General features: G+C 43.4%; 2 protein-coding genes across 4 annotated transcripts; one reads left to right on the top strand and one right to left on the bottom strand.

Moving 5' to 3' along the window:
* Window positions 1-813: 813 nt before the first annotated feature.
* Window positions 814-14,525, top strand: LOC311109387 (choline-phosphate cytidylyltransferase B-like; the record flags this gene model as incomplete). Of its 3 annotated transcripts, none has more annotated exons than XM_084152244.1 (8): window positions 814-2,775; window positions 8,646-8,745; window positions 8,955-9,071; window positions 10,576-10,727; window positions 10,994-11,072; window positions 11,178-11,320; window positions 12,060-12,248; window positions 12,436-12,651. In XM_084152244.1, 8 exons carry the CDS (start codon window positions 2,686-2,688, stop codon window positions 12,649-12,651), a joined length of 1,086 nt encoding a protein of 361 aa, XP_084008370.1. The 3 variants fall into 3 exon arrangements, with proteins under 3 accessions (XP_084008370.1, XP_084008369.1, XP_084008368.1); XM_084152243.1 differs by lacking the exon at window positions 814-2,775 and adding an exon at window positions 3,831-4,029 and having other exon boundaries at window positions 12,436-14,525; XM_084152242.1 differs by lacking the exon at window positions 814-2,775 and adding an exon at window positions 3,991-4,029 and having other exon boundaries at window positions 10,994-11,320.
* Window positions 14,526-14,556: 31 nt separating this feature from the next.
* Window positions 14,557-27,500, bottom strand: pdk3a (pyruvate dehydrogenase kinase, isozyme 3a). Its single transcript, XM_084152241.1, has 11 exons — window positions 26,218-27,500; window positions 22,617-22,758; window positions 22,273-22,344; window positions 21,696-21,880; window positions 21,412-21,501; window positions 19,751-19,828; window positions 19,280-19,359; window positions 19,099-19,200; window positions 18,817-18,927; window positions 18,498-18,611; window positions 14,557-18,335 (listed from the first exon to the last, which is right to left on the bottom strand). Exons 1-11 carry the CDS (start codon window positions 26,315-26,317, stop codon window positions 18,186-18,188), a joined length of 1,224 nt encoding a protein of 407 aa, XP_084008367.1. The 5' UTR covers window positions 26,318-27,500; the 3' UTR covers window positions 14,557-18,185.
* Between the last annotated feature and the right edge of the window lie 73 nt (window positions 27,501-27,573).

The following is a 27,573-nucleotide window of genomic DNA, read 5'->3' as shown; positions in this document are numbered from 1 at the left end:
GATATCATCGGTAGGACTGGTGGAGTTATGTCGCACATGCAGCTGACAAAAACATATGGAAATGTCTGCTCTACCCAAAATTACAACCAAATAATTGCAGCCTTACCGCAAAAGTGGAAGAGGAAAGTGGAAGGGGGAGAAAGTAAGGAACTTGTCTGTCGGCCTTGCATTAAAGAACATAATTGGTTAAGGAAAACTGTGATAAATAAAAAAGTATATCAGTTTCACTTAAGGACCAAAGGATTGACAGCCGTCCCATATAGATTGCAAAATAGTTGGGAAGAGATCTTTGACGTACCGATCGTAGTGTTTATGAACTGACATGCAAAACGAAACCGGATTCAAAAATTAGAATCTTTCAATTTAAATTATTATATAAAATTCTTGCTACCAATAGAATGTTATTTATATGGGGGAAACAATCTTCCCAGCTCTGCAGATTTTGCTGTGAAGAGACAGAATCATTAGATCATTTGTTTTGGTTCTGTCCATTTGTAGCTTGTTTTTGGACACAGGTCCAGGAATGGCTAAAGGATTGCAATATTTACCTGGAACTAACCTTGCAGATAGCATTACTGGGTGATCTGAAAAGTCATAGTCAATCAATCAATAATATAATAATACTTTTAGCAAAAATGTTTATTTTTAATTCACAATCTGTAGAAGCAATGAGAATAGAAAGGTTCAGAACTTTTGTAAAACATCACAGTACGGTTGAAATATATATGGCAAATAGAAATCCTATATGGATGGTGTTAAGAGATAGATGGGAGGTATTGAATAGAGTTGAAGGATGGGACTAATAACAAATAACAACAAATAATAACAAAGATAGCTAATAATGTAAGCATACTGTGTCCATAATAAGTATATAGGTTGTATGTTGGGAGCTTTTGGGAAAGAGCAAAGTTAGAAAGATATGGCATATAGAAGCAAACCGGATGGACATCATGAAAATGATCGGAGAGGTTGAGAGTAGAAGAAGTTCAGGAGCAATAAAAAATAAAAAATAAACAATATATATATAATAGAATTATTGTAAAATTAACTCTGTTCATAAGGTGTAGATAGTAAGTATAGACCGGAAGTAGAGGCCTGGGCATTGTTGTTCACTAATTTACTCCAAGTAGGGAAAGGATGGTGGGGTTGAAAGGTAATAAAGGGGAGTATATATATATATATATAAAAATAAAAAAACATGGGGGATTGGAAGTGATGCAGACAATTACATTGATAGAAGATACAATCTATCTGCAATATTAAGCTGATCCATTCCCCCTAAAAAAATACATTAAAAAAATACATAAATTAAAAAAAAAAAAATGTTTTTAAAAGAGTGTGCAAAGCTGTCATCAAGGCAAAGGGTGGCTATTTGAAGAATCTCAAATATAAAATATATTTTCTGATTTGTTTCACACTTTTTTGGTCACTACAAGATTCCATATGTGTTATTTCATAGTTTTGATGTTTTCACTATTATTCTACAAAGTTGAAAATAGTACAAATAAAGAAAAGCCCTTGAATGAGTAGGTGTGTCCAAACGTTTGACTGGTACTGTACATAAATGTGATATTTCAGTTGTTTGTTTTTAATAAATGTGCGAACATTTCTAAAAACCTATTTTTGCTTTGTGATTATGTGGTATTGTGTGTAGATCGATGAGAATAAGAAAAAAAAACAATTTAATCCATTTTAGAATAAAGCTGTAATGTAACAAAATGTGGAAAAAGTCAAGGGGTCTGAATACTTTTCAAATGCACTTATGTGTAATGGAATGGAACTAAGAGTCATGATCAAGGCCTACCTCGCTGCAAGGTGATGCCTCATAATGGCATTTATGAGAATCTTGAAGGCAGCAACGGAAATTTGTGGGCTGACTTGTGATATTTCTTAAACTAATTAGAGTTTTAAAAATTACACCATAACTAGAGGTTATCTACATCCACACTAGGGGTCGTTTGATACTGCAGGATGTTCAACGAAATCTAGTGTCCTTGCTATTTGGAATCCTTGAGACGTCCCAACTCTGACGTCACCTCATTGAAGTTGACATTTTAACTGGTAAGGGTAAGGGTTAAGGTTATGTGTAGGTAAGGGTTATGGTTAAGGTTAGGGTAGGGGTTAGGGTTTGTGGTAGGGACGTCCCAAGGATCTAGGATTGCACTAACCCCAAATCTAGGGGAGTGAATCACTTTGGACACTGCTAATTTAACACGGGCGATTTTACTGTGTAGTGTTTTTTCAAGAGACAACCTAATTTGGCCACAAACTTTAGTAACCTGGACACAGCCTACTCGTTTGTTCAGCCCACTTGGTGGCGGAACATGACCCACCAATTGGACATTGTTGGTGAACTAGGCCTATGTCCCTGCTGTCCCCCGGAGTGGTCGGTCATGCATGTGATGTGTGGTCGGTCATGCGTGCGGTCCCGACCCCGCCAGCGGTTTTTAAAAACGCGCACGCCGACCTGGATGCCTAACCCTAATCTTCTATGTTGGCTGGTGTTTCCTGAGGCTCGTGCGCGTGGTCTGGCTCTCCGTTTGGTCCGCGACACTTGCACGCTGTGTGTCAGTGTCCGGGTCTCGCTGCCTGTTGGCGACGGGTGGAACGAGGGAAGGGGAAAGCCAGGACCGTTTTTACATACTCAATGGTTGACTGACGACGGACAGATACGGATCTCTCAAGATGGTGGGGCGTACAAGCAATGGAACGCACGATTATGCATGCGATCCTGTTGCACCCGTTGCGGTCGGACATAAGAGGGAATCGGGCACGGTAAGTCAGCCAACCAACTATGTACTACTTACCTATAGCCTAAGTGTACTATGACAAGATGTCTGGACCTTTATGGCACGAGATAATGGGCTTGGGCAATCCTCATGTTAGAAATTAAGTAGGCTATCAGGTATTTTCTCCCAGGTTACTTTTTGTGGCTGTGGTGAGGTAAGCATGGATCATGAAATTCAACCCAAGACAACTAAAGTTGTCTCTGACTATGAGATGGTTTCCTATATGTTTTTGAACTTTTATTTAAAGATTAAAAGTCTAGGAGACTCTTACATAAAGTGGTTGAAAGTGAGACTGAAAGAAAGAAAGAAAGAAAGTGAGAGGATGCTCTAGGGTAGAGAGAAGTAAAGATAGAGACAGGAGAGAGAAGTGTAAAGTTCAGCAAGATCCACTTCCATGTCCTGTTCCTGCTGCTTCATATAGATAGAATGTCTTCTCTATTCCGTGTATCAGTGTAATTCAGTAGAAAACAGATACTGTTCCTTGTATATTCTTAAATGTGTCCTCTCCTCTCCTCCTTTCGCCATAACAACTGATCTCCAAAAGCACTGGATAGGTGTCTTCTGCTGTAAAAGCCTTCTGCTTTCACCTATCCTCAAAGAGGAAAGGGGACAAGAAACAGAAGCCGGTTAAGACTGTTGGGACACAGCACAGGGAGGAACCTCAATGTGCATGTATCATATTACTTTCACCTATATTGTGTTTTCAGAGGAGAGGAGAGCAACTGTAGACTATTGAGATACAGCCTCCTAGACACTGATGCTCAATGCCATACTTCACTGATGGTCCAAGCCAGCTCAGCCAATCCTTGTCCTCCATGCAAATGAGACAGTGGGATCTGTGCTCTGATTGGAGCTCTCTCTCATTTTTGTCGTCGCCATGGCTAGAGTTTGGAGGTGCTTGGCTGCTGGTCTGTGAGTGAGGGATCACTCTGCCAAAGAGAGGAGGAGAGGGGGAGGAGAGATGGATGGAAGAGGTGGAATAGAGGGAAGGAGAGAGGAGGGCAGAGTGGGTGGGGATACACAGGGAAGTGAAGAGGGAGGGGACAAAGGCAGAGCGAGGAAGAGAGAAATAGAGAGAGAGAGAGAGAGAGAGAGAGAGAGAGAGAGAGAGAGAGAGAGAGAGAGGGGGGGATCATCTCACTGATGCTGAGTCACAGACAGGGGGTTCAGCCGCCGTATCCCATGAGCCTTTAGGGGAAACATGGAGGAGCTCGAGCACACCTGCCCCCATCCGCGCACGGTAGGGTGTGTTTGTGTGTGTTCGTGTGTGAAGGAGAGAAAGAGGGAGAGGCTGGCTAGTCTGCTTGTTGTTATGAAACAGATCCACTGTCTGTGTGTGTCATTGCGGGATGCTCTGAATGCTGAATGGACTGTGTGTGTCTGTGTGGAGGGTGGGAGGTTGGGTGTGTTTCGCAGTATTGGCAGGGGTGTGTGTATGTGTGGGTATAGGCAGCCTGGCATAGATCTCCTGATGAGGACACAAAAGCGCAAGGATACAGAGGGGCGATGCTAGCTCCATGCCAGCTCCATTCAGTCTCTCTTTCTCTCTCTGTCCTTGTCATTCCCTTTTATTCCCTGTGCCTCTCTCCTTCTCTTCATCATATCTTCCTCTCTGTTCCCATATCCCTGTGCCTCTCTCCTTCTCTTCATCATATCTTCCTCTCTGTTCCCATATCCCTGTGCCTCTCTCCTTCTCTTCATCATATCTTCCTCTCTGTTCCCATATCCCTGTGCCTCGCTCCCTCTCTTTCTTTCCTCCCGTGTGCTACCATCACAGCGTTCTGGTTGTTTTTTTAGCTGACGTTTTTAGTGTGTTTTTTTTGTTAGTTAATCCTTCTTACACCAGATGTTCTCTGCTTGCGCCAGTTTCAGGGCTTTAGTGAGCACATTCGCTGCGGTCACTCTGATCTGTCGATCGTCCGAGGCCGCCGCCTGCCCTTTGTCCACACTGGGCTCCTCCCCCTTCTCACCTTGCAGTGGATTGTGGGAGAAACGTTACCTCAGTGTGTCCTCCTCACTGTTCCTTTCTGCCCCATCTGTTACTATGGGGTTGGGAGCTCACAAGACCATCTGATGATGTTATGATTTTATCTCCACCTCCTTTCTGTTCTTCCTCAGCCCTTATCCCAATGGAATATGTACAGGTGGAACTGCCTTTAAATATTTAGTGTTATGGATGACAAATGTAGACAAAAGTATTAATAAGAACAACGATTCTTATTTAATCTAAGATCCTATCTATCCCTAGAAATCAAGAAACCTTGGTTTCTATGTGGCCCTCTAGAGGAGACTGCGCTGTGTGTTTTGTGATAATGGTTACTGTTCAGTTGCACTCTCTCTCTCTCTCTTCCAAATTTTGTTGTTAAACACAGCCTTATTCTAAAATGGATTAAATTGTTTTTTTCCCCTCATCAATCTAAACACAATACCCCATAATGACAAAGCAAAAACAGTTTTTAGATATTTTTTGCAAAAAAAACAGAAATACCTTATTTACATAAGCATTCAGACCCTTTGCTATGAGACTCTAAATTGAGCTCAGGTGCATCCTGTTTCCATTGATCATGCTTGAGATGTTTCTACAACTTGATTGGAGTCCACCTGTGGTAAATTCAATTCATTGGACAGGATTTGGAAAGGCACACACCTGTCTATATAAGGTCCCACAGTTGACAGTGCATGTCAGCAAAAACCAAGCCATGACGTCGAAGGAATTGTCCGTAGAGCCCAGAGACAAGATTGTGTCGAGGCACAAATCTGGGGAAGGGTACCAAAAACCCCCAGAAATATCACATTTACGTAAGTATGCAGACCCTTTACTCAGTACTTTGTTGAAGCACCTTTGGCAGTGATTACAGCCTAGAGTCTTCTTGGGTATGACACTACAAGCTTGGCACACCTGTATTTGGGGAGTTTCTCCCATTCTTCTCTGCAGATCCTCTTAAGCTCTGTCAGGTTGGATGGGGAGCGTTGCTGCACAGCTATTTTCAGGTCTCTCCAGATATGTTAGATCAGGTTTAAGTCCGGCCTCTGGCTGGGTCACTCAAGGACATTCAGAGACTTGTCTCGAAGCCACTCCTGCGTTGTCTTGGCTGTGTGCTTAGGGTCATTGTCCTGTTGAAAGGTGAACCTTTGCCCCAGTCTGTTATGTGTTAGATGTAAACTCTGTCTGTCTTCTCCAGTAGACCGCCCAGTACGTGTATATGCAGATGGGATATTTGATCAAGGATCTCCCTGTGCTTTGCGCCATTCATCTTTGCCTCAATCCTGACTAGTCTCCCAGTCCCTGCTGCTGAAAAACATCCCCACAGCATGATGCTGCCACCCCCATGCTTCAACATAGGGATGGTGCCAGGTTTCCTCCAGATGTGATGCTTGGCATTCAGGTAAAATAGTTAAATATTGGTTTCATCAGACCAGAGAATCTTGTTTCTCATGGTCTGAGAGTCCTTTAGGTGCCTTTTGGCAAACTCCAAGCAGGCTGTCATGTGCCTTTTACTGAGGAGTGGCTTCTGTCTGGCCACTCTACCATAAAGGCCTGATTGGTGGAGTGCTGCAGAGATGGTTGTCCTTCTGGAAGGTTCTCCCATCTCCACAGAGGAACTCTGGAGCTCTATCAGAGGGACCATAGGATTCTTGGTCACCTCCCAGACCAAGGCCCTTCTCTCCCCGTTTGCTCAGTTTGGCCGGGCGACCAGCTCTAAGAAGAGTCTTGGTGGTTCTAAACTTCTTCCATTTAAGAATGATGGAGGACACTGTATTCTTGGGGACCTTCAATGCTGCAGACATTTTTGGTACCCTTCCCCAGATCTGTGCCTCGACACAATCCTGTCTCAAAGTTCTACGGACAATTCCTTTGACCCCATGGCTTGGTTTTTGCTCTGACATGCACTGTCAACTGTGGGACCTTATATAGACAGGTGTGTGCCTTTCCAAATCATGTATAATCAATTGAATTTACCACAGGTGGACTCCATTCAAGTTGTAGAAACATCTCAAGGATGATCAATGGAAACAGGATGCACCTCAGCTCCATTTCGAGTCTCATAGCAATGGGTCTGAATACTTATGTAAATAAGGTATTTCTGTTTTTTATTTTTAATACATATGCAAACATTTCTAAAACCTGTTTTTGCTTTGTCATTATGGGATATTGTGTGTAGATTGATTAGGATTTTTATTTATTTAATCCATTTCAGAATAAGGCTGTCGTAACAAAATGTTGAAAAAGTCAAGGGGTCTGAATACTTTCCGAATGCGCTGTAGTCTCCATTATGTCTCTCAGGTTTCTCGTGTGTTTGGGAGTGGATCCATGAAGTCACTGGGAACAGGAAGTCATGCATGTTCCAATTCCTCTTTCTCTATCCCTCTAGACAAAGAGAGAGAGATGGAAAATGAGGTGTTAGTAGGGGGAGGGATGAAGTTCCATTTTAGCCAGTAGCGGATCAATAGCACTGAGTGCTGCTTGTCCCCTCATCATGTAATCAATAGTTGTGATAGAGAATAGATATCAGCCCTGATCAATAATCTAATTACTGGAATTATGCCGGAGAGAGACATGGGATGACTATCAAGAAGGGGACATGAATGTCATTCAACTTTCCTTCTCTCCTCTCTTCCTCTGTCGCTTTCCCTCTCTGCATCTCCTGTTCCTCTATTCATCCCCCTCTCAAATTCTATTTTTTCTGGTTTTGTCACATTATCTCACTCCTTTTCTTCCCTCTTTGACACGCTCTTCTATCATGTTGTGTCTCTGACACTCCATACCATTTTTTATTTATTTATTTAACCTTTTTTTAACTAGGCAAGTCAGTTAAGAACAAATTCTTATTTACAATGACGGCCTACAAAAAGGCAAAAAGCCTCCTGCGGGGACGTGGGCTGGGATTAAAAATAAAAATATAGGACAATACACACATCACGACAAGAGACACCACAACACTACATAAAGAGAGACCTAAGACAATAACATAGCATGGCAGCAACACATGACAACAACATGGTAGCAACACAACATGGCAGCAGCACAACATGGTACAAATATTATTGGGCACAGACAACAGCACAAAGGCAAGAAGGTAGAGACAACAATACATCACGTGAAGCAGCCACAACTGTCAGTAAGAGTGTCCATGATTGAGTCTTTGAATGAAGAGATGGAGATAAAAACTGGCCAGTTTGAGTGTTTTTTGCAGCTCATTCCAGTCGCTAGCTGCAGCGAACTGAAGAGAGGAGCGACCCAGGGATGTGTGTGCTTTGGGGACCTTTAACAGAATGTGACTGGCAGAACGGGTGTTGTATGTGGTGGATGAGGGCTGCAGTAGGTATCTCAGATAGGGGGGAGTGAGCCCTATAAATAAGCATCAACCAGTGGGTCTTGCGACGGGTATACAGAGATGACCAGTTTACAGAGGAGTATAGAGTGCAGTGATGTGTCCTATAAGGAGCATTGGTGGCAAATCTGATGTCCGAATGGTAAAGAACATTTAGCCGCTCGAGAGCACCCTAACCTGCCGATCTATAAATTACGTCTCCGTAATCTAGCATGGGTAGGATGGTCATCTGAATCAGGGTTAGTTTGGCAGCTGGGGTGAAAGAGGAGCGATATTATGATCGAGGAAACCAAGTCTAGATTTAACCTTAGCCTGCAGCTTTGATATGTGCTGAGAGAAGGACAGTGTATCGTCTAGCCATACTCCCAAGAACTTGAATGAGGTGACTTGTTTGTTGAAAGGAGTGAAAGAGTTTTGTAGGGGTTTGAATTTGATGCGTGCTGTTTTAGTATGCCGTTGTTAGCGCCATTATGCTGAACCAAAAAAGTACTTAACAGTTAAATCTCTCTCCTCCCTCTCTCAGATGCTGACTGAGCCTGCTATCTTTGCTAAGGACACCAGCTGTGAGTGCCACGCCCCTCATGAGAGACTCTCCATTGCTCAAGCCCGCAGAGGGACCCCAGGTATACCTCCTCTCGTCCTCTGTTACACGGCACTCTTCATCCCTCCTCTCATCCTTATTCTTCATCCTCTCTTCCTCCCATCCTCAGCATCTTCACTCATAGACGTCTCTTCTTCTTTTCCTCTCCTCCTCACATTCACTCACTTTTCTGCTTCTCTCCTCTCCTGATGGTGTTATGTGTTAGATGTAAACTCTGTCTGTCTTCTCCAGTAGACCGCCCAGTACGTGTATATGCAGATGGGATATTTGATCTGTTCCACTCCGGCCATGCCAGAGCCCTGATGCAGGCGAAGAACCTCTTCCCCAACGCATACCTCATAGTGGGAGGTATGCACACATACACACATGTAGATACAGTTGAAGTTGGAAGTTTACATACACTTAGGTTGGAGTCATTCAAACTAGTTTTTCAACCACTCCACACATTTCTTGTTAACAAACTATAGTTTTGGCAAGTCGGTTAGGACATCTACTTTGTGCATGACACAAGTAATTTTTCCAGCAATTGTTTACAGACAGATTATTTCACTTATAATTCACTGTATCACAATTCCAGTGGGTCAGAAGTTTACATGCACTAAATTGACTGTGCCTTTAAACAGCTTGGTAAATTCCAGAAAATGATGTCATGGCTTTAGAAGCTTCTGATAGGCTAATTGACATAATTTGAGTCAATAGGAGGTGTACCTGTGGATGTATTTCAAGGCCTACCTTCAAACTCAGTGCCTCTTTGCTTGACATCATGGGAAAATCTAAAGAAATCAGCCAAGACCTCCACAAGTCTGGTTCATCCTTGGGAGCAATTTCCAAACGCCTGAAGGTACCACGTTAATCTGTACAAACAATAGTACGCAAGTATAAACACTATGGGACCACCAGCCGTCATACCGCTCAGGAAGGAGACGCGTTCTGTCTCCTACAGATGAACGTACTTTGGTGCGAAAAGTGCAAATCAATCCCAGAACAACAGCAAAGGACCTTGTGAAGATGCTGGAGGAAACAGGTACAAAAGCATCTATATCCACAGTAAAACGAGTCCTATATCGACATAACCTGAAAGGTCGCTCAGCAAGGAAGAAGCCACTGCTCCAAAATCGCCATTAAAAAAAGCCAGACTAAGGTTTGCAACTGCACATGGGGACAAAGATCATACTTTTTGGAGAAAAATCCTCTGGTCTGATGAAACAAAAATAGAACTGTTTGGCCATAATGACCATTATGTTTGGAGGAAAAAGGGGGTCTCTTGCAAGTCGAAGAACACCATCCCAACCGTGAAGCAAGGGGGTGGCAGCATCATGCTGTGGGGGTGCTTTGCTGTAGGAGGGACAGGTGCACTTCACAAAATAGATGGCATCATGAGGAAGGAAAATTATGTGGATATATTGAAGCAACATCTCAAGAGATCAGTCAGGAAGTTAAAGCTTGGTCGCAAATGGGTCTTCCAAATGGACAATGACCCCAAGTATACTTCCAAAGTTCTGGCAAAATGGCTTAAGGACAACAAAGTCAAGGTATTGGAGTGGCCATCACAAAGTCCTGACCTCAATCCTATAGAACATTTGTGGGCAGAAATGAAAAAGCGTGTGCGAGCAAGGAGGCCTACAAACCTGACTCAGTTACACCAGCTCTGTCAGGAGGAATGGGCCAAAATTCACCCAACTTAAAGTGTATGTAAACTTCCGACTTCAACTGTATGTACACAAATACACACACACACATGTGGTTATAATGACCCTTTATATGAATAACTCATACATGTTTTGCTATCTGTTTCTTTGTGCCTTTGTGACTATGTTTCGTGTGTGTGTTTGTTTGTCTGTGTGCGTGTCAGTGTGTAGTGATGAGCTGACCCATAAGTATAAGGGTTTCACTGTGATGACGGAGGATGAGAGGTACGAGGCTCTGAGACACTGTCGCTATGTCGACGAAGTGGTCCGAGACGCACCATGGACGCTCACACAGGACTTCCTGGAAAAGCACAAGGTGTGTGTTTGTCTATTCCCATCAAAGCTCTCTCTGTGTGTGTGTGTGTGTGTGTATAGAGAGTATATATGATGCAGGCATGTCTCTTTTCTGTGTGTCAGTTTATCAGCATGTGTTTTCATTTTGTTTCTCCCATGCTGTGTGTAGAGACTGTGTATGGACTGTAGAGATTGTGTACATATCGTGTAGAGATTGCGTAGAGATTGTGTATATATTGGCTATAGATTGTGTATAGATTCTTGTCTTGTGTTCTGATTGTTTCTCAGATCGATTTTGTGGCTCATGATGATATCCCATACTCCTCAGCAGGAACTGAGGACGTCTACAAACACATCAAGGAGGCAGGTGAGTGTGTGTGTGAAGCTGTATTTATGATCAGTGTATGTGTTCCTGTGTGCGTGTTCATGTTCGTCCATGTATGTATTTATAATATGTGTATGTGTGTTCCAGGCATGTTTGTGCCAACTCAGCGGACGGAGGGTATCTCGACCTCTGACCTGATCACTCGTATTGTACGAGACTACGACCTCTACGCTAGACGCAATCTACAGCGAGGCTACACCGCTAAAGAGCTCAATGTCAGCTTCATCAATGTAAGTGTGTGTGTCTGTGTGGTGTCTACCTTCAAAATAACGTGTGTGCGTGTACTCGGTTCACTGGGAACGTAACTGATGTCTTTCAACGAACACACACACAGACAGACATACAGTATGTTCTGTCTGTGTATTTGTTGAGAGACATACAGGTAACTGCCAAAATAAAGGAAACACCTGAGTAAATGAGGAATACAAAGTATATTGAAAGCAGGTGCTTGCACACAGGTGTGCAATTAACATCCCATCATGCTTAGGGTCATGTATAAAAATGCTGAGCAGGCACTGTTGCCAATTATTTTGGCTACCATGGCAAGAAGACGAGATCTTGGTGACTTCGAAAGAGAGATGATTGTTGGGGCACGTTTGGCAGGAGCTTCAGTGACGAAGACTGCTCAACTTTCTGATGTTTCACGATATGCTATGGCCGCCTCAGTCACCAGATCTCAACTCAATTGTACACTTATGGGAGCTTCTGGAGCGGCGCCCGAGACAACTTTTTCCACTACCATCAACAAAACACCAAATTATGGAATTTCTTGTTGAACAATGGTGTCACATCCCTCCAATAGAGTTCCAGACACTTGTAGAATATATGCCAAGGCGCATTGAAGCTGTTTTGGATCGTGGTGGCCCAACGCCCTTTTAAGACACTATGTTGGTGTTTTCTTTATGTTGGCAGTTACCTGAATGTCAGTTACGTTCCTACAACCTTTCTACAACCTTCCTCCAACCTCAGGAGAAGAAGTACCGCCTGCAGAACCAGGTGGACCGTATGAAGGAGAAAGTGAAAACGGTGGAGGAGAAGAGTAAACACTTTGTCTACCGCGTGGAGGAGAAGAGCCATGACCTCATACAGAAGTGGGAGGAGAAATCACGGGAGTTCATCGGTAACTTCCTGGAACTGTTTGGCCCAGATGGAACGTGGGTAAGCTAAAGCCTGTCTCTAATGCTCCACTCATGGACATATTACAATCACTCATCTGACATTTCACTTCTTTGTTTGCAAATCTGATCTATGAACCTAAACTGTGTTTAGCTTCTACCTCTAGCCTAGTCCTAGTCTTTGAAGTGATAGTTCTCTCACAAACCTCTTTATCTCTGTTTCTTAACAGAAACAGGTGTTTAGTGAGCGTAGTGGTCGGATGATCTCCTACGCCCTATCACCCCACGGATCACCTAGCAACAGTCCCCCCCGGCAACTTTCTCTGTCTCGTTCCCCGTCTCCCCCTTCTCGCTGGCTTCACCCCCGACCAGCCTCCCCTTCCTCACCCAAAGGGGCATCCGCCTCTTTCAGTAGCATGAGTGAGGAAGATGAGAATGAGAAATAGGGGCCTGGACTGTGGGACAGACACCTGACACCACGCATATACACACGCCTAACAGCTGATGCCATGCATACACACACACACACACACGCACACTTAAGACCACACACTCACATACTGCCTGAAAGGTGCTGTCACACGCACACATACACACACACACACACACACACTCTCTCTCTCCGACATCCCCTTCCACACACTGGCAGCAATGACTGGATGCTGAAGGAAGTTGTAGATATGCAAGACATGGGAAATGTAGTGTAGTGCTGTAGCACGAAGAAGCCATCACAGTCTCTGTTGCCTGGGCAACGAAGCAGACGGGAGTGTAGAGAACAGAAGATGATGCGACAGACCTGTTTTCGATTGCTCAGGTCTGACAGAGACGGTAAATAAAAGATTGCCTGTTGATCATATCACTCCATTTTATGTCCTCCTTTTTCTCTATCCTTTCTTTTTGTTTTTAAATCTCATGTTATTGTCATATTTTAGAGAAAAACTAGGATAAACATGATAGATGCAATTTTACAGCAATCGTCTGCAGTGTGACTATTTGCATTGTGATATTACGTGAGTAGCAGGGTTGGGGTCAATTCCATTTTGATTCCAGTCAATTCAGAAAGTAAACCAAATTCCAATTTGAAATGTTCCTAATTGAAGAGAATTGGAATTTCAGTGTACTTTCTGAATTGATTGGAATTTAAATGGCCCCAACCCTGGTGAGTAGACCTACACCATTACAGAACTCTCCAGATAGAGACTGAATTTATAGACAAACAGACACAGTTCTCTATACTATACAGTAAGAGAATAGTCTGTGTCTGCCCTATGCATTCTGTTTCTAACTGCATCATTCTGTAATGTGGTGCATACTGACTGTGGCCTAGTTTGTAGATTTAACAGAGAAACACTGTCCTCTAGTGGAGTAATAGTGTGACTGCAGCCTTCCTGGGAGACAAGAGGCCACTTTAGACTATTGAGATGCACCCCACTGAATCACAAATAATTCTGTACCAGATGATTTTCCATAGCTACTAGTCTCCCTAGGCAGAAGAGTTGCCTCCCACAGTGTTAACAATGTTCCAGCATAGGTCTGGGATATCCGAGACTACATAGCGACTGCATAAATGAATGGATGTTACGTTTCAACAATGTTAACACCATGGAACTTAGTACGTGATTGGTGATTGCATAACGAACAGAACACTTGTCCCTCCCCCCTCCCGCTTTCCCAATATGGCCGCCTGGCCGGCCTGTCTCTTGTAAACAGTGCTTTCAATTGGAGAAACTGATCTGTCAATTTATTTGCTTTTAGAATGTACAATTGTGACAGCTTATTCAGAAGCCGTCCTTATTAGAAATGAGAGAGCAAAGGTTGTATAGTACAGGGATGGTCAGTGTCATCCACAAAGGGCTGGTGTGGCCCTAGAATCAGGTGGCTGGAATAAAAGCTTGCACCCACACTGGCCCTTTGTGGATAAGCTTGGCCCGCCCTGTTGTAGTAGAATCATTGTGCTCTCCTCTTGCTCTCTCGCCCAGCTAGTCACATGACACACAACTGTTCTTCAACTTGATGTCTCTCCCTATGACACATCATAGGCCACAACTGTTCCACAGCGGAAACCCACGAGATCACTTCCTACCACACACCTCCTGATCCACCTTAGAGACGTTCTTGTCCCGTATTCATTATATGTAACCCTGCACTGTGTGTACAAGATTGGGAATGTGTCTTTCTGTTTGTATGGTCTTATTTTCTAATGTATAATTCCTAATGGCGTAATATGTAAATAAATAGAAAATGAAAGTCATTGAAAGAGAAGCAGCTTGGTGATTGTTTCCTCTCAATCTCTCTTTTTCCAACAGATACAGACTTGGATGCACGCATGCATAGAACAGACGTACAATGTCCGTTTTTTGTTCTCTTTATTGTAGGTTTGGAAAATTGACAGTAGGTATTGCAAGCTTGATCTCATGCTGAATACCTCTATATTGTTGTATTTCACCGTGTCTACTGTCTAAGCTAGCCGCTACTGTTCCACATGTATACATACAAAAGTGACTGGTTTATGATAAGATGGGCTGCATACATTTGCACAATCTTTCTCTACAGGGAGGAGCTCAAACAAAGTGCACAGTCATCTCCTTACATCAGAGATACAGTAAGGATACATGAGTAATCACTTCACACCAGTTCAATATATTACCATACTGTATATACAATATAAGCTACTAACACCTTAGAGGTACATAAAGGTAAGGAAGGATTCACTACCTTATCTACAGCTAAGCCTACTTGAACTCATTTTAGGTGCCTCCTTGGCAGTGCTGGAATGAGTTAGTTCAGGTTTTGCTGAAAACTGAGAATGGATGATGTCAGCTGATCTGAGCTCCATGATTGGTCCAAGTTTGGCCCACTTTTCATAAACCAGCGAATGAGGATAACTAGAAACACAAACAAACAAGGTAATATTATCCCAGAGTTAACTAAGACAATTGATCCTTATTAGAGAGGCCTGAATGAAATGTAATCCTCATATGAAGACATTGATGAAGAAAAACAAAGTATGTGTATACTGTAGCTTGTGACCTTTAAAATCAAAAGAGGGCGGAAAGAGCCCTCAGAAATAATCATCATCCAGCTAAAAAATTGAAGTAAAAAACAAATGATCAAAACACAACCCTGTTCCTATGCAAAATAACCCTTGTTCCAGGAATACAATATATTTGTTCCCTAAAGCGCCATTAACAGGTCCATACTCCGGCACAAACAATGGAGTTTCAAAATGGCCACTTTGTAACACCACTACAACACCCCAGATTCTTCTGGACACTTAGATACAAATATTAATTTAATCCATTCCCTTCCATCCTTGAAGAGCATTATTCACACACTTCAACCAATGACAACCATTACATGTCTTATTGGAAAACCATTCAAAATACTCCAGTTGATGTTCAAGCTCGTTCAATGTTCAGAAGACAGAAGGTTTAGTGAATACCACATTGTTAGCGATAGTCTTGGTTAACGTGAGAATGTTCATATTGCTTTGCAGGGTTGATGGTGCCACAGGTGGACAAACAAGGCTAACATAATGTAGCCATCTTTAGGATTGGTAATTTAGCCTTTGCATGGTCTTATCAGGGTGTGGAAGGAGCAGGGAGGGTTAACAGTAACACATGTAATGCTGGTGAGGTTTATAAGCAATAAACTACATGAAAGACAAGGCTCACATGGTGAACCATCTGTAGTTAACATTAGCGTCCTAAAAACATCATTTTCTTTGAGGCTCAGATCAATGCTTCCTATAGATTACCTCCTAAATGCGGCACCAATTTGTTCAATAGAAACAACTTGATGCCAGAGGTTTTTAGAAAGGGGGCAAGACTGCTAGGTGGGCTGTCTCTGACCTTTCAAAGGGTTCGGGAGGATCAGTATCGCTGGTTAAGATCTGGGGGAAAGTTTGAGGATGACTATTTCACTATGTTCTCCTGTCAAACCAACACGTCACAATACATTTAAAATATAATAAAAACGAAATCTCCCTTTTGGAATGGAGTTGAAATGAAACTATAGCCATCAGGGCATTTGACATGCAATACTTTTTCTTTAACTCCTCAGAGTTCCAAGTCTCCCTCTCTTTCTGAGATAATGGAATAATAAAAAAGATACATCGGTTTGTTCCTGATTCTTTCTGTAATATACAATATAACATACGTAATGCATAATAATGATCTGTAGTTAGTTTAAAGCTTGATCCCATCGTTCATATAGGCATAGTTATTCACTGCAACTATTTTCTATAACTTGGCATTGGCGCGCGCCACTGTAACCGTACCAATCGTAACTATGACTACGGCCCACACTGACCCCATTTGTGCCCAATTAACCTCGTGCCAGTCGTGTCCCGGCTCGAATTACTGGCGCCTACAGCCTGGTAACGGGGGTGGTCAGTGCTATCTGGGATCCTTGGGATGTCCCTACCCTAAACCCTATATCCAGTCAGATAAACACTCCAAACAGCCTACCCGACAACTCGGGGACGTCCGCATGGTCCTAAAGGCTCGTTTTGTATCACATTCCAATTATAAAACTGGGGGGAAGAAAATGCAATTTCAGAATCCCCAGTGAGAGTTGCGCCCCTGCCTTAACCCTTACCTAAACCATTTTACATTTAAACTTCAAAGGGGTAGGAACGTCTTTGGATTCCTGATAGCAGGGACCGTAATAGGGTGGGACTGTTTGAAACTTAGGGGGTGTGGATTTACCGAGTGACATACTAATCAAGTCAACTTCTAAGCGAATCACACGACTATGAGGCGTGGCTTTAATTCGAGGCGGGAGAGGGTCCTCACTAGTTAACACAGCCACAAAGTCATTAACCCTGCCTATATCTAAAATGTCTCTTCTTAAAAATGAGACCTTAAGCAAACTGCTAACCTTATGCTTAACCCTAACCTTAAATGAAGACCAAAAAGCTCATTTTTGTAGACAATGTTGACTTTGTTGCTGTGGAATCTGACTTTGTGGCTATGGAAGCTAGTAGAAACCGAGAGGGCGTGAGAGCCTGCCACAGTTTTATTAGCTGGGACTTTGCAAAGTTGTAAAAATCGTCAATCAAAATAAATGTTCAATTACATAAACCATATTATTTTTGGGAAGCCCAATTGATTCTGATTTTGGGCATATAAAGTTAATATGTGAAAACTATTTCCAATATGCGTACTTTCAGATTTTCTGAACTCACTTCCTTGTTTAAATCACTTGCGCTTTGAAGTCCACAATGTAGCTGTGGTAGGTTCTAAGGGTTGCGCTAGATGGTGATGGACAGAGATCAGCCAATTAAAACAGACGGCTGTTTTCGCCGCTCCTGCCATAGTCTCCCATTCAAGTTCCATTCTGAGGCGCTGTGAGACCAGACGGTTCGACAGAGAGTTCGGCTGGTGGACGAGATTAGTGCCCATTCAAAACTGTGTCCTCAAGGGAAAAAAGGAGGTCCTTTTCTCTGTCGGGTCTGAAACCCAAATCCTCAGCCTGTCACAGCCTGCTGCTTTGTAGGGGAGAGAAGAGCGAAACAGAGGTTCTATTATGTTTGACTGAACAAACCGTGGACACAGAGAGAGCAGAACAGATACCTTTCCCAGCACAAAGACCGAGCCTCTAGCTGCAGTGGCTGGAGAGAACCACAAGGGGTGCTGTGGTCAGTAAAGCTGAATATAGGAGATAGAAGGAAAGAGTGACTGAACTCAACCTCATCCATCTCAAACTGACTGTCTGTCCAATCTGATCGCTGCAGTCCCACTTAGAACAGATTGTGAAGAGGAACAACTGACCAAATAACCAATCAGAGGAGTCAGGGGGTGGGGCTAAAATCCTGTTCTAAAGTCCACCCTGGGACAACATCAATGACTGCAGAGGGAGTTGTGTGGCAGCGGCAGCTGAAGTTCAACCCATTATGATTTTGGTAGCGAGGGGATCATTGAAGGGGCAGAGTTCAGTGTGCCAGGCAGGTGGGCGGGGGAAGAGTTTTAGGGCAGAGTTATCGGTTGGCCTTGTAATTTGATTTGCTGGTGTCTCGTGGCTCTTTGCTTGGGTTGCTCCAATCGTCTGCCTCAGGGCTGGTCTGGTAGTGTCGCCATGCCGACTTATTAAAGACGGGCAGGCGCTCGAACGACTCACTGGACAGAGCCTGGATTGGGGGCGGGACAAAAGAGGAACCAATGAAAAGGGATGGAGTGATGTTGCTATAAATGTTGATAGTGAATAGTATTACAGAGCAGAGGTATATCAGAGCCTGAAAATCACAGAGTAACATCAAAATGATTAGTGGTGTGAGAAAAGCCCCTCCTACCTTGAGATAAATGACAGCATCAGTGCCCACCCCTTCCATGGAGTAGAGCTTCAGGTCTCCCTGAAAATACCTGGCATATAACCTGGAGATGGGCAGACCATAGCCAAAACCTGCCTGGAGGGACGGAGGGAGGAGGAAGAGAAAGCGTGGAGAAAGAGATAGCAGACAAGAGGGGGAGAGTGTGGTATAAGGGCAACCACTTCTCAGAAGTAGTTGTTTACAATCACTGCATAAAAACACTGGCATCTATTACTGGCTTCAGAATGATGAGTCAGAAAACCTGAGAAATATGGGGAACAATGCGTATGTGTGTGTGTACCAGTGGAACAGTGCTGGAGGGTTCTAGGCTGGGCGTGGGGGCAGTAGAGTACATGTAGTTAAACAGACGATCGATCTTCCTCAGAGGTACACCTCCACCCCTATCACTGATCTGACAGAGATAGATAAAAGAGAGAGGAAAGGAAGAGAAAGAGGATATGTCACTACTGTACATTTGACACAATGGGTAAAAGATGATAGTAAATATAACAATTTATGAAGCATTTATCATACATCCCACTCAAAGATGGCATGTCTTAGTATTGGCAGGTGTGTGTGTTACCTTTATGGACAGGTCCTCTTTTCCCAGTGTGACTTTGGCCTTCACCGGAGGTAAGCCCTCCTTACTGTCCTCATGGAGCTCCACGGTGGCCCGCATAGAGTTCTACACACAACGGTCAGTTTTATTAGTATGATGATGATCGTGCATTGTGTATGTGTATTTGCGTGCGTGTGCGTCACACCTTGAAGAGTTCAAACAGCATGTGGAAGAGGTGAGAGGGAACATACACAGCCTGGATCGACTTGTCTTTGTCTTGTTTCACTGGGACACAGGGAGAGAAAATAAGACATCTCACACACACACACACACACACACACACACACACGGCTGGAGTTAGTGAGATGCACTCTCTGCATTTTAATCACAGCAGGACAAAATCTGGCCTCTGCAACCACCGTCTCTAAATAGAAGCAGTCCTGTGGTTACAACACACAACACGTCTCTTTAAAGGTGGAGCTCCTTTATCTCTCACACAGAGAGGGATCAGAGATGTTAAGAAACCACAAAGATAAAGCGTATGTGTTTAGACAGCAGATCGAGATCAAAGATATCAGAGAGTGAAGAAAGGTAAAGAGTTTCTGTGTGTGTTTACTGTACATTAGACAACATGGAGGGGGATCAGAGATGTCGTAAAACAGGGAAGATGTCTTACTGTTGAACTCTTGGATCTGGAGTGCAGGGGCAGCAAGGTAGTACTGTTCACACAGCATCTTGGCTGTCTCATAGGCATCTGAAACAGGAAGGCAAAGTCACATGATGGACAGATGCATGCATGCATGCACACAACTACCTAAGAAAAGCAGAACCATTTAGGGGTGGTGATGAGAGAGGAAAAATAGGAAGGGGCTAAGGGGAGAGAGATGACTTGTTTCGCTTCAGAAAACTGCCATCATCACTGTTGAGGTTAGGGTTAGAGTTGGGTTTGGTTAACCCAAGGAGGCTGAAAAGATTTGGCATGGGCCCTCAAATCCTCAAAAAGTGATACAGTTGCTGCATCACCGCTTCGTATGGCAACTGCTTGGCATCCAACCGCAAGACGCTACAGAGGGTAGTCCAATTCATCCCAAAGGTGTTCGATGCGGTTGAGGTCAGGGCTCTGTGCAGGCCAGTCAAGTTATTCCACACCAATCTCAACGAACCATTTCTGTATGGACCTCGCTTTGTGCATGGGGACATTGTCATGCTGAGACCGGAAAGGGCCTTCCCCAAACTGTTGCCACAAAGTTGGAAGCACAGAATCGTCTAGAAGGTCATTGTATGCTGTAGCGTTAAGATTGACCTTTACTGGAACAAAGGGGCCTAGCCCGAACCATGTAAAACAGCCCCAGACCATTATTCCTACTCTACCAAACTTTACAGTTGGCACTATGCATTCAGGCAGATAGCGTTCTCCTTGCATCTGCCAAACCCAGATACGTCTGTCGGACTGCCAGATGGTGAAGCATGATTCATCACTCCAGAGAACGCGTTTCCACTGCTCCAGAGTCCAATGACGGCGAGCTTTACACCACTCCAGCCAACGCTTGGCATAGCGCATGGTGATCTTAGGCTCTGCCATGGAAACCTAATTCATGAAGCTCCCGACTAACAGTTATTGTGCTGACGTTGCTTCCAGAGGCAGTTTGGAACTCGGTAGTGAGTGTTGCAACCGAAGACAGACGATTTTTACGCACTATGCGCTTCAGCACTCGCCGGTCCCGTTCTGTGAGCTTGTGTGGCCTACCACTTCGCAGCTGAGCCGTTGTTACTCCTAGACGTTTCCACTTTACAATAACAGCACTTACAGTTGACAGGGGCAGCTCTAGCAGGGCAGAAATTTGACGAACTGACTTGTTGGAAAGGTGGGATCCTATGACAGTGCCACGTTGAAAGTCACTGAGCTCTCAAGTAAGGCCATTCTACTGCCAATGTTTGTCTGTGGAGATTGCATGGCTGTGTGCACGATTTTATACACCTGTCAGCAACGGGTGTGGCTGAAAAAGCTGACTCCACTAATTTGTAGGGGTGTTCACATACTTATGTATATATAGTGTATCTACCTCAATTACCTCGTACCACTGTACATGGACTCGGTACTGGTACCCCCTTGTATTTGCCAAGTTATCATTACTCATTGTGTATCTATTATGACGTATTTTACCTTTCTATTATTTCTCTATGTTCTTTCCGTCTGCATTGTTGGAAAGGACCCGGAAGTAAGCATTTCACTGTTAGTCTACACCTGTTGTTTACCAAGCATGTGACAAATACAATTTGATTTGTTACCACTGCTTCTGAAAAACACAGTGAGTGAGACAAAGACACACCCCTCACCTTTGACTACCTCAGCCACGCTGCAGGTGGGGTCTATGCTGCCGATATGTTTGGGGTGGGCTGGGTTAGTGTCGTTCCCGAACAGGAGAGCTGAGGAGACAGACATGAACATTATGGATACCATAGCTCCAACAAAGACATAACACCTTTACACACACACACAGTCCACATATCTTAAACATCGTCCAGTGGACGTGTGTATTAATGTGTTGTAAATGTGTGTCAGAGTGTATTGTGTGTGTGTGTGTGTGTATATACACATCTGTGTGTGTGTGTGCTCTCACTGTGTTGGTTGATGAGCATTCGGAAGGATATGCGGTTGGTGTAGAAGCGGTCCAGAAAGTACTGTATGTTACTGCTGATGAAGGGGTCGAAGCCAAACTTCTCCTTATACTCTATCACTCCCTGGGCCATGGTAGGGACCACGTCATTATGACGGTTACGGATCTCTATCAACAACTCAAGGAAACTGAGAGAGAGATGGAGAGAAAGGAGGAGATGGCAGAGGAGAAAAAGGGAGGTGGTAATAAAATACCTCAGTTGTCAGCTGGGGTTGTTATCAGTGGTTCCTATCTAAATCGCTCTCACATGGTGTGAACACTATTATGGTATAAATATAAATATATTATCTGGACATGTAAGTCCAGGAGTTTAGCATCAGGTGAGTTTGAAGACAAGGACACAGGCGGTTAGCAGTAAGCTACGTCTACCCCTCCACCTCTTCATAGCTCCACTCATCCCCCTCTCAGGTTCTCACACTATTCTACCTCCCTGTTGTCTTTAGTTCAACATCAGCTGATTGATCTGTTGAACCAACAAGGAATAAAACATCTAGAAAAAAACATTGTCCTCCATACTCACTCATTGAGGGCCTGAGGGTCCTCTGGTTTTCTGTTCTCATACCCCAACAGCTCCACAAAACTCTGCATGTACCTGAGGGGAAAACACACACAGACAGACACACACACACACACACACACACACCGCATACCCACAGAGTTCATTCAATAAGTTTGGGGTATGTAAATTGCATGTTTGTGCTGATGTCACTGGCATGTTTATGTGTTATGACTCATGTCTCACTATCCTGATCCCAGATCTGTTTGTGCTTTTTCCAACTCCTTTGCTCATCGTCAAGTGTTTGGCATGACAATAAGTGACAAGGGGTTGGCATGATAGCACAAACAGACTGGCTAATGTCTCACCATTTCTGCACCAGTTTGATTGAGGGCTGACTGAGAAGGTTATCAGGCAGCAGGTTGACCTCTCTCATGGTGTTAGCCAGCCTCACCGGCAGCTCCTTCCTCAGGAACATAAAGGACGTCTTCTCACACGCATTGTCCCGACCTAGAGGAGGAGGTGGGAGGGGAAGCGAGGGAGTCTTTTAAAAGTTGACTGGGAAATGCACTCTAAAAAGCAAATGGCATTCTACCATAAGACACCCCCAGTGGCGGCTCCTGAAAAAATTCTCAGGAGGGGCAATTTTTCTGATGATTTAGGTGACCTACACACATTTTAAAAAAGATATGTCCAGCAACAACATGAAGACAGGGGCAGCATATAAGTCAATACCAGAAGCATTTATTGACTGATCTCAAAAGTGTTGGCTTACCAGGGTTGGTGGAGCCCTCAGTTTCATCTTTGCCTCGCAAAGCTAACTCAAACACTCCGCAAAACTTCACACACTGGATTAGCCGGCTGAGGATGTGGCGGTTCTTGCTAATGTCGTAGTAAATATATTTGTTATAGTGAATATGGAATATGATATGTTGAGTAAAATGTTGTGCTAAGATCTATTTAGGTCAGGAGCTGGTTATAAGTTCTGTTCCTATCCAATAACAATGGACAAAAGGGTCCTATCTTGTCAGCCTTGTCAGCAGGTGGCCAAGGACAACACCCACGCCATAGGCCTCTCAGTTCTTCCAACTCACGAGTTCTTGCTCTGAGGACACACACACACACACAAACACACACACACACACATCATCACTGTTAAACACACACACACACACACACACACATCATCACTGTTAAACACACACACACACACACACACACAAAAATCCCCTCTCTTAGGCTGAACATTTGAAGACAGAGAACCCGACTCAGAGCCAATGCAACAGTGACAGTAGCCTGGAGGGGACCTCGCCCAACTCATCAGGACCAATCAGAAGATCAGAACTACTAGATTCAACCTACTTCATTTATTGCATAAAATGTCTGCACACAATGTTTCGGGGCTCTCTTCAGATAATAATAATAATAATAATAATAATAATATGCCATTTAGCAGACACTTTTATCCAAAGCGACTTACAGTCATGCGTGCATACATTTTTGTGTATGGGTGGTCCCGGGGATCGAACCCACTACCTTGGCGTTACAAGCACCATGCTCTACCAGCTGAGCTACAGAAAGTGGATACTCATGGATGCGCATCGCAATTGTAAAATGTCAACACAATTGGAGACACCACGTCATTTTTGGAGACATGTTATTGACAGTAAACTATTGTAGATGCGACTGCTAACTAAATAAAACATTTTAGCTGGCTAGCTAATCATCTTAGCTAAATGTGGGGCAAACAATTCAGTTATTTACCGTTAATTTGAGGGATTGGGGTGAAAGAAATCGAGTTACATAGTGATACTTTACGATATACTGTATTGACAATATCGCAATATTTTAGCGCTAGTTGGCTGTACCTGCACCAAAACACCATTATTGTTCCTTCATAGCTTGTTCTCAATCTTTTCACATTGGGAGCCAATTTGTTTTCAGCACTTTTATTTCCATGACTGATCAAAACTCGTTCTCATGGCTTTCTGATCCCTCTGCAACAGACATATGGTGCGCAATAAAATCACAGTATCGAATCGCAATACGTATAGAATCATGAGACTCGCAATGCTGATGCATATATCTTATCGTGAGGTTCCTGGCAATTCCCAGCCCAAGTTCATTTGCCACAACAAATCTCTTCGCTAGCAAACGCGATGTCTTCTCCAAAACGGCAATGTGTCTCCAGCAATGTTTACTTTTTTGACGTTCTATGGCATCTCCACTTTCCAAGCATATATGACCACATGTAATATTTTGGTAAGTGATGCAAATAGTGAACTATGTAGGGCCAGGATGTAAAATATATGTAGCTGCAGCAATTTCTCTTATCTGATATGGTAAGTAATGGGGCTTAATTTATAGCTCCCTAAGAGTTTGACGAACGGGTCCGTGAACGCGATTCCAGATATCTTTACCTCTGAATAAACTGCCTTTATTATACCATATCCACCCTGTCCAAAGTCTCTACTTGGTCTCAGTTCTCCAGTAAACTTGTGATTATCAACACTAACCTCATCGTTGTGGCGGCGGACAGCTAGCCTGTATCCCTCATCCAGTTGAGTGAGTGGCAATGTCTTTTTTCGTTCGTACCAATTTTTGGAAAATCCTCGGGTGTAGGACTTTCCGCCTTTAGTAGAAACCTGTTGAATTATTAAATTTGGTCTGGGAGGTCCTAATTGTTTCGTTGCCAATTTATCTTCATTTGTTCGCCGACAAAAAGGAACTTCTTTCAAACAATCCGCTCTTTTCTCAGTTACGTTCATGGTTACGTAACGTATGACGAAAGCGCGTAAGTGCAAGCCCACAGACACCCATTGAGATTGTATTGAAGGCTCTGAAATTTGAAAAAAATAGATTTTACATGGGAGTCTATGACAGACTTCTGGGCGATTTTCAACCTGACTGAAATCGCCCCAAAAGGGGGGGGGAGCCATTTGAAGCACGACTTTAGCCTGATTCGACATTTAGTGGCAGTGTGGCACTGTGGCAGATCAGACGTATAGATTACAACACTGATAACTACTGTTGCCGTGATATAATTGATTAGAAAAAAAATCCCTTCCTTTTCCCGTTTGGCAGTGCGTCGCCCATATCGCCCTATTGAACAGGCCGCCCCTGGACACCCCTCTGTGACATACTGATGTGAACAACTGGACATCCCACCACGGTTACAATGAGATCAATGCTGGAAATACCGGAGCTGCTGTGTGTTTGACTATAGGCACGTCCCAGCATCTTTCTTTCACTCTCTCTCACTTACATACAGTCTATCCATAGAGACTTCAATGTGTGTTCTGAAACAGCAATGAGTAATGTTTGTTTAACCTCCAGGGAGAGGTGCCCAAGGCGACTAATGCTGGGCCGAAGCGGGCTAATTTGATAAGAAAAGCTCAAATAGGCAAAGAGGCTGAACACAGTCAGAAAATAGGCAGACAGTTACGCAGGCAAGTAGGCACACACGGATGTACCGCACACACACACAAACAGGATTATTAACTGTTCCAGTGACACAACAAGACATGAGCTGTTATTACTGTAGACCTGTTCAACTAGTAATAAACAGCCCTCTGTACACCTGTGAGTGTAGCCTATCTATCTTTATGAAAGAGAGGGAGAGATATAGAGAGAAAGAAACAGAACTCTTTCCTTTTGACTTCATTAACTAAATTGTTACTTAGCAGTCAGAAACTGATGATTTAGCAGAAATCACATAGTGGAGCATGTTACTAACCTATACTCAGCATTTACTTCTTGAAAAACGTCTAGAAAATCATTTTGACAGTATTCAAGGGAATAAAAACAACACTTCCAAGGATGTTCACCTTCAGAGATTCACATTGCCTTATTTTTGTTCGTCAGGATTTCATTAATATTACAGAATAATAGACAACAGCCTAAAATTAAAACACATTGACAGTGACAGCCCATCACAAAGACAGTGTAGGCCTAGTCTAGGCTACTTACCAAATTCCAAAAATTGCTTGATGGAGAGAGGCGACGGTGAAAATCTTGAATAATATTCAATTTTTTTTGTGTTTTTCAATAAAACCGTAAACAGCCTCATTGTGAAAAGTTGCTATTGTAGATGTCGTTCCGGAATGATGATGGTTAAATTAAAAACACTCCACCACATCCAATGACACTGACAGCGATGTGCATCCTCCCCAGACAACGTCTTCATTTGACGTTTCTCTCTGTCTAGACCTGCAAATCACTGGACGATATAACTCAAATGTTACTGTTGCTAAATCATACAAAATATAGCGCTTCTATTTTCCGGAATAGCTTCGACGCAACATAGTTGCATAGTACGTACTGTCGCGAGCCCCGACTCAACCGCGCATGACTCCGACTCTGTTGATGTTTAACGGTGATTGGTCGACACTTGCTCTGTCAAACCCGGAAAAGAGAAAATGGGAGATAGCGATTGAAGGGCTGGTCTGTCTGCCAGAAAGGGGCGGGTCTGTAGCGGTTTGACAGGTCGGTTAATTGGATAGAATTAAACAATGTTGCTTGGAACGGGAGCAGTCACCGTGTATCCTTGATAACTGATGCCAAACCGCATGTAACTGATCCATCGTTTTTTTTTTTGTGTATAGTCTATCATAAACATCAGTTAACCTTGAATAAGTTATGGAGAGGGCAACAGATCAGCAACATAACTAGCCTACATAGAACACCTGTGGATACAGTAGCCTTGACTAGAAAGTGGTAGAGCTTGGAACATAAATTCAAAGTAATCTACTAATTATCCTTTACAATAATACAAATTATAACAATTATTTGAAGTTTCAATTTGTGCCTGCCATTTGCTAGTTACTTTGGTATGTTCACCTGGAGTTCTAAACTAAACCTTATCTGCAGAGTGCATCTGGGTTGTGATAACTCAGATTCCACAAGTTTAAGGTCTAAAGAGGATAGGAGGAGGAGAGAATAAAGAGTTGTGTGTCTGTGTTGATCATGATTATGATAGAATGACCTTATCCAAATGTTATCAATGTAGGCTACTGCCCAGTGTCACTCTGCCAAGCGAACCCATTGTTTCCTACTGTCACCAAGTGGAGCAAGTTTGCCACTACAACAAATACAGGGTTCTTTACAAATACAGTCTGCCAAACATACCCATAATAATAATATGCCATTTAGCAGACGCTTTTATCCAAAGAGACTTACAGTCATGCGTGCATACATTTTTTGTGTATGGGTGGTCCCGGGGATCAAACCCACTACCCTGGCGTTACAAGCGCCATGCTCTACCAGTTGAGCTACAGAGAACCCATAACCAATACCTGTGTGTGTGTAAGTGTGTGTGTTTGCATG

Source organism: Coregonus lavaretus (assembly GCF_964263955.1).
Source record: "Coregonus lavaretus genome assembly, chromosome: 34".
NCBI classification, from domain to species: domain Eukaryota; kingdom Metazoa; phylum Chordata; class Actinopteri; order Salmoniformes; family Salmonidae; genus Coregonus; species Coregonus lavaretus.
This window is presented reverse-complemented; position numbering and strand designations above follow the sequence as displayed.

Coding starts and splice junctions, on each gene's coding strand:
- pdk3a (XM_084152241.1), bottom strand. CDS start 26,317: ATGAGGCTGTTTACGGTTTTATTGAAAAACACAAAAAAAATTGAATAT. Junction 22,759..26,217: donor CAAGCAATTTTTGGAATTTG/GTAAGTAGCCTA, acceptor CTCCTCCTCTAG/GTCGGGACAATGCGTGTGAG. Junction 18,336..18,497: donor ATGCTGTCATTTATCTCAAG/GTAGGAGGGGCT, acceptor CCCCCAATCCAG/GCTCTGTCCAGTGAGTCGTT.